We start from the raw sequence: 6,548 nt of genomic DNA, 5'->3' as shown, positions 1-6,548 counted from the left end.
TCCGGGCTGTGGTGACTAAGCTGAGGCAGGGCGCTGCTGGTGAGCCTTTCAAGATCACATCTGGCGTCGTTCTACATGCGCACGACTGAAATTAAAGCCACGCTATAATTCGTGACCTTGTTCTATTTTTCAGTTTGTTTGATGGAGCCTGGTTGAAAATTCACCCGAGCCCACACTCTTTGTGACTGATACCGTCTGTTTGATACAATTCAGAAAGTATATGACGCACAATCCCAAGCAGCTGCCAATATAGAATGAGCGAGTACTTTTATTCAGCGCGCTCTGGATATCACAATCTAAGTAAAGAAGACACCAATTAAACATCTATGCACCGGAATTCCAAATCCCTACACCATCGTGACCTAAGCAAAGCTGGGCGTGTTGACGGCGAGAGCCATCAGGAGACCGCCGATGGCGCCGGCGATGGGGATGGTCATGATCCAGGAGAACATGAGGAGGCCAACACGCTGCCAGTTGACGGCCTTGAAGGTGCCGTTGCACAGACCGACGCCAACGGTGGCACCGGTGATGCACATGGAGGTGGAGACGGGCAGAGAGTACTGGGAGAAGATGAGAATGGTGATGGCGGCACCCATCTCCATGGAGGAGCCACGCGAGGGGGAGTGGTAGGTGATCTTGTTGCCCATGACTGCATTGTGCGTTAGTGTTGGGACCCAGTGAGATGTGTGGATATTGAGAAGAAAGCTTACCCTTCATGATGTTGTAACCGTAGGTGATGAAACCGAGGCAAATGGTGAGAGCGACGACGGCAATCTGCCACAGAGGAACGGGCTCCTTGGAAGCGGCGGTCTTGCCAGTGCTCCAGGCAGCGTACATGCCGGCCCAGACACCGACGGCGTTGCCGACGTCGTTGGCACCGTGAGCGAAAGAGGCGGTACAGGCAGTAATAACTTGGACGAAGGAGTACAGGTGCTCGACCTCGTTGGCGTACTTGGGAGCGTGCTTGTAAACGCGGTCCATGCGGCGACCCTCAGGGGTGCCGAGGACACCGACCTGGGCCTTGTGGATGTCGTAGCTGATACCGTAGGTGAGGGCGACAACGACCTGAGCGGGCAGGCGGACGCAGATGGCCTTGAGGTTGTGGAGCTCGTAGACGGAACCGGCGCCCATGGGGTTGTTGTGGAGAAGACGCATGGCCCAGCCGAGGGGACCGCGCTGCTTGCGAAGGGAGGCGTGGTGGCGCTCGCGGGCACGCCTCAACAGACGCTTGTAGGCTTCCTGGGGCGTCTCGTTGTACATGAGGGCCTTCTCGTTGTCGCGGGCGACAGCCTGGTGCTTCTCGGCGGGGATGGAGGCGGTGATGTCGTCGGCGCTGGACTTGTCGTTGGCGCTGGACTTGTCGTTGATGACATCGCCCTTGATGCCCTGCTCGGGACCGTCCTGGTTCTCCTCATCATCATCCTCACCACCGTGCTTCATGACAGCGTAGTCGGGAACATCGGCGAACTCAGCACCGGGAGGGGCCGGGCGACGGAAGAGGAGGGGGCCCTGGAACACGTGGAACCAGCGAAGGGTGTTGTCCTTCTTGATGACCTTGGCGTGGACGTAAGGAACGAAGAAGAGGGCAGAAAGGAGAGCTAGACCGAAGCCAGTGCCGAGCGAGACACCGGCAATGAACGAAGGGGGCTTCTTGGCGAGGCCAAGACGGGGAGAACCCTTGTAAACGATCGACAGGGTACAGATGGTACCGGCGATGAGGAAGAAGAAGGGAGAGGTCCAGACGGCCCAGGGCACGGGGTTGGTGCGGAGGTGGACAGTCAGCTTGACCAGCATGAAGATGGTGGCAGCGAAGAGGGCGGAGATGGCGGGGGCCATGGCGAGACCGGCGAAAATGGCACCGAGGCCGGAACCGCCGCTCCATCCCCACTCGACGTTGCTCGCACCGACGGCGGCGACACCGACACCGGCAATGGAGGAGACAAGGGAGTAGGTGGACGAGACGTGCGCCGAGTTGCGCGTGCACCACATGACCCAGATGGCGGCACCGGCCGAGGCGCAGGCGAAGGCGAGCAGCTGGACGCCAGCGTTGCCGTCGAAGGCCTCGATGGGGATGATACCGTTCTTGATGGTCGAGGCAGTGCGGGCGCCGACAGCCAGGGCACCGGTCATCTCAAAGACGAGACACAGGAGCATGGCTTGGCGGTAGGTGACGGAACGGGACGACACGGAGGTCGCCCAAGCGTTGGCGACATCGTCTTGAGAGTGGCCCGTTAGCGCTCTGCCTGTTTGGATGGCACAGCTGCTGTGCACACAGCAGGCAGGATTCACTTACTGGCACCGTTGTTGTAGGCCTCGAGCAGGGCGAAGCACGTGCCGATGGCGAAGACGTAGGTGTACTCGTGAAGAACCATCTTGGCGGTGATCTTGGTCCTTGGTTGATCAAGTCAATGGCAGGGTGTTGTCAAAGGCCTCGTGGTGTGGTCAGGAGTGAAAGCCAAGAAGGGCTGCCGAGAAATGCCCAGAGATCTCTGCAGAGGTCGTGGTGTCGAGGTTGCGACTGATTGACTGGGTTGGAGTGTGCCAAGTGAAGACCAAGAGATCTGAGAAGGCGGCCAAGATTGGAGGGATCATCTTTATATGATCGAAGCTGGCGGGACGAGGGACGCCCAGGGCTCGGCAGACCAGGCAGGCGGGAGGCACGCCCTTGGACTTCTGCTGCGCATTGGATTGGCGTTTGAGCGGAGCCAGGGCTAGCTCCTGCTCCTGCTCGATCCATCCCATCGCCGAAGGGTTTTTCATGGGATAGCCTGCATGGCCTCCATGGTCTGGCGAGCGCTGAAGCAGAGTCCGGCCCAGCTGCGGGTGCTGAGGTTGTGCCGTTGGTGGGCTGGGAGGCGGGAGGAGGGGAGGGGTGGACGCTGGAGGAGTGGAGGAGTGGAGGTTAGGAAGCAGAGGAAAAGGCTTGGCGCGTGGGAACGGTGGCAGTTGCGGAGGCCAAGACGAGCTCGAGTCGAAACGTGGTCGACCTGGGTCACTCCATTGGCCTGTTGCTCAGATCCCCAGATCTCGTGCCCCAATCAGAACCACTGAATCGCCCACGTGGTGGGGCCTCTCTACGACGACTTCACCCCCTTCGACTTCTCATCATGATTTCCTACCAGTTCCCCTCCTTTCCCCCCTTGAACATTGTCCCAAATGCATCAAGCCCAGATACTCCCGTCATCCATCATCGACTCGATTCTGCCCAATCCCACACATCATACCTGTCGACCCTTACCTCTTTTGGTAGGACCACCGCGCGTGGCGACAGCGTCTCGACAGCCATGCTCCAATGATCAGCCCCTATCAACCTTATCCTGCGCGTCTCTGGCCCCATCCCTCCAAGGTTCGCCCTAGACCTTTTCGTCGCCTCGAGCTTTGTCAACCCGAGAGAGAAGAGGGGCCTCGCCGCCGTGCGCCCACGTCCGAACACCGACCCTCAACCAAGCATACGACAAGAAAGTAACGACCACGTGGGGGTCCCTCGGCCTGCGCGGCTCGTTGTCTTTCTCCTCAAGCTCAAGCGGCCTTTGAATCAATGGTCTGGTGGGTTGCCCGAAGTCTGAAATCCAAAAGCAGTGAGCAGACAACCAACTGTGCCGATGCATTCGCCGCCTTACCTCCGCTGCTGCTTCAAGTGGTGGCAACGGCCGGTTTGTCGACCCTCCCCGAACGACACGGGTGGACACACGACCGGGGTCTTTCGAGACACGACGTGTTGCGGCCTGCCCCGATAGCAAATGCATCTTGGCAAACCACGTCACGTCTCACATAAACGTGTCTCGTCAGGCTGGCCTCTCTGACCACCATGTGTGGCCAAAAACAGATGGTGGGCAGATGGGATCCATTTTCAACCCTTCCAGAAGGAGAGCATTCTTTCCATAGGTCGAGAGCGACCGAAGCAATTAGGTTCGCTGACCTTTTTTTCTTTTTTCCCTCTCTTTCCCTTGTCAACAAGCCGTCTTGGCTCGTGACAGGTTCTATTTGCTGCGCACGCATGTGTTCTATGAGCTTGTCGATCTCTATGGGACCGCTCGTTGCGTAGCTTGGACGCGCAGTAGCTCCGAGTTTATCCTTGGCGTTGGGATGACCCGCTTCAGTATCATCGGAAAATTGGACGAAAGACGCACACACGTACCGACTGGACCACCTTGGGAGCAAGAATCCACCCAAAGCAGAGTCAGTGTTGATATCCTTCAGAATCGCCAAGACTGCCCTTCGTCGGTCGATTCTTGGAGAGGTTTCCACTGCTCAGCCTCAGGGACGCACTTTTGCCTTATTCCATCATGATCCTCCGGACGAATCTACTTGAACCCGAGAACTCATGGCCATTTACTAGATGCTGATTGGACGTCGTGCTACTTGTCGTTGGTGAGCACTGTTTGTAGGAACAGCTGTGCGGCAACAGTCATGGACACACAACCCAGCCCTCGATGATGCGCATATCAAAACGATGTACTCTTTTCACTAATACGCTGGCCTCCATTTTGAGTCTAACCCATTCATCTCAACCCCGACTGGTCGGAGGGAGTCAGGAAAGCCAAATTTCCCACGCTCCCTGAACAATCACCCCTGCTGCAACCTCAGACAGCCCGAAAACCCGACCTGGAAAGGCGCGAGAGCAATATATCGGCCTGGCCGACCCTCCTCATGTCTCTCTCGACGCATGTAGAGTCCCATCGCCTGCACGCCAGCCCGCAGGCTTATGCACGCTGCGCGGCGGGACGGGCGTCGCGTACATGGTACCTCGAAGTGAGACCCAGACACACCCCAAACCCCCGGGAGAGCCCATGCTAGGGCCGGGGCGGATCGGGGACCAAGACGGGTGGCACGGCTGTGAGCTGTCTTGACCCTACTGGGAGTGGAGACGAGCTCGTGTGAGCTCGTCTCTGTCTCGTGCTGCGGTCTGAGGCCTGCCATTGGACGGCAGACGTATTTTCCTGTCTTTCTCTTCATCTACATTCCGGGCGGAGGGTGTGTTCTAGAATTTCGACCCCACGCTCGGGTCGTGTTGCAACATTCAGCTGTCCAGCTGTACAACCGGGCGAGTGCTGGTTGGACTTGTTGATCTCTTGTGGCGCTTCATCGTGGTCGAAAGCTTTGATGTTGCCTGACCAGTCGTCTGATGCTTTGAGCGTGGGGAGACTGGTCATGTGTAGCAGCTTTTTGTCAGCTTAGAAAGCTCGGAATACGTAACAGTAAGTTTAAATGCTCGGTAAGTGGCAATAACGCGGGTTGAAGACGAGCCGTGGCGTCAGGCTCGCAAGAAACTAGAGCCCCAGCCAGAAACTAGAGCCTCAGCTTGCAACCTTTACAACTCAAGGCGAGGTACAGCTTCCTTTTTCCTGGCCTGGTCACTCTTTTTAGGCTCCAAACGTGTCAACACAACTTCCCATCTTGTTTCCATGTACAACTGGTTATTCAAGACCCCTTCAAGTGGCAGACTCCATGCTGCTGGTCTGGGTTTACTCTTCTGTCTCTTGAAGTTCGAGCGAATAGCCGGCGCAGTGGTGTGATAATGTCCTTTGAACCTCGCTCCAGGTGTCCCACCCCTTCGGCGCCTTGCCTGGTTCGTCTAGATCGTCGAATTTCCAGACCATGTATGAGTATGATCCGTCGTGACTGAGAAGAAGATAGCGATCATCCCCGACCAAGTATGTTGAGAGACACCTGGCTATCCCTCTTGGGTGGATAGCTAACTTTGGGTCCCAGTTCCACTTTTCACTCTTGACGTCTACGTGACGCAAGAAAGGCTCGAAACCATGAGGCCGCGAGTTTCGATAATACCATATTTCGTGGCACAAGTGCACGTAGAGATTTTCTTCCCAGAGCATGAATACGAATGCGCCGACGCCGTCTTTACCACCCACGGCGCGCCACTCTCTGAAGAGCGCGGCGGGCTGGTCGCCGAGGAGGTCCAGATGCATCTGCCGCGTGACCATGTTGTAGGAGACCAGCGCGACGTCTTCTGACGACAGACTATCGACGAACAAGGCATGAGTGCCGTGCGTATCGATTGGACGGAGCGCCTTCTGCGATGACCAGTGAAACTGGTCTCTGTCGGTCCTTCTGATGCCTTGTTGTTGCGGGGGGACCGGGGGCCTGCATCTGCTCGGAAGATTGGTGCGTTCGTGCGTCTTGGTCATGCGAAGTTGCCTATCTTCATAGTCACTGACGTGGAGGTGAAGACTGTAGGTCGACTCGTCTTCCGAATCTGACTCAGAGCGATCGCCTCCCGTCCTGCAGAGCGTCACGATCGAGAAGACCTTGGGCTTTGTGGGGTGGAACATGAAGGATGTCTCGCCATACTGCTCTGAAGAGGCGCGATGGGGAGGCGCTACCTCGAGCGCTTGCAGGCCTTCGTCCCATCGCCAAAGGTACATCTCCGATACGGGGTGTAGGACGAGGCCGGTGCTCGTACAGTCTGCATAGCATCGTTCAAGTCGCGAGGGCAGTGATACGGTCCGGAACTCCTGGAGTGCTATGTTATACACCACGCTATTCCGTCAGTGCGAGATTCTGCAATTCGAGGATCTCGTCTCATGGGG

At 57.2% G+C, this 6,548-nt stretch overlaps 2 protein-coding genes across 2 annotated transcripts; both read right to left on the bottom strand.

Moving 5' to 3' along the window:
- Positions 1-362: 362 nt before the first annotated feature.
- Positions 363-2,372, bottom strand: D7B24_003724 (uncharacterized protein; the record flags this gene model as incomplete). The annotated part of the gene is made up of 3 exons (XM_028637911.1): positions 363-649; positions 711-2,243; positions 2,294-2,372. 3 exons carry the CDS (start codon positions 2,370-2,372, stop codon positions 363-365), a joined length of 1,899 nt encoding a protein of 632 aa, XP_028490540.1.
- A 2,421-nt stretch (positions 2,373-4,793) lies between these two features.
- D7B24_003723 (uncharacterized protein) lies at positions 4,794-6,498 on the bottom strand (the record flags this gene model as incomplete). Its single annotated transcript, XM_028637910.1, has 3 exons — positions 4,794-4,834; positions 5,039-5,162; positions 5,841-6,498. Coding segments are annotated over 3 exons (823 nt in total), but the record flags the coding sequence as incomplete, so codon positions are not given.
- Between the last annotated feature and the right edge of the window lie 50 nt (positions 6,499-6,548).

This window comes from Verticillium nonalfalfae (assembly GCF_003724135.2).
Source record: "Verticillium nonalfalfae strain VnAa140/NRRL 66861 chromosome Unknown scaffold_207, whole genome shotgun sequence".
In the NCBI taxonomy this organism is placed as follows: Eukaryota; Fungi; Ascomycota; class Sordariomycetes; order Glomerellales; family Plectosphaerellaceae; genus Verticillium; species Verticillium nonalfalfae.
Note: the sequence above shows the minus strand (reverse complement) of the source record. Positions and strands in the feature narration are given on the sequence as shown.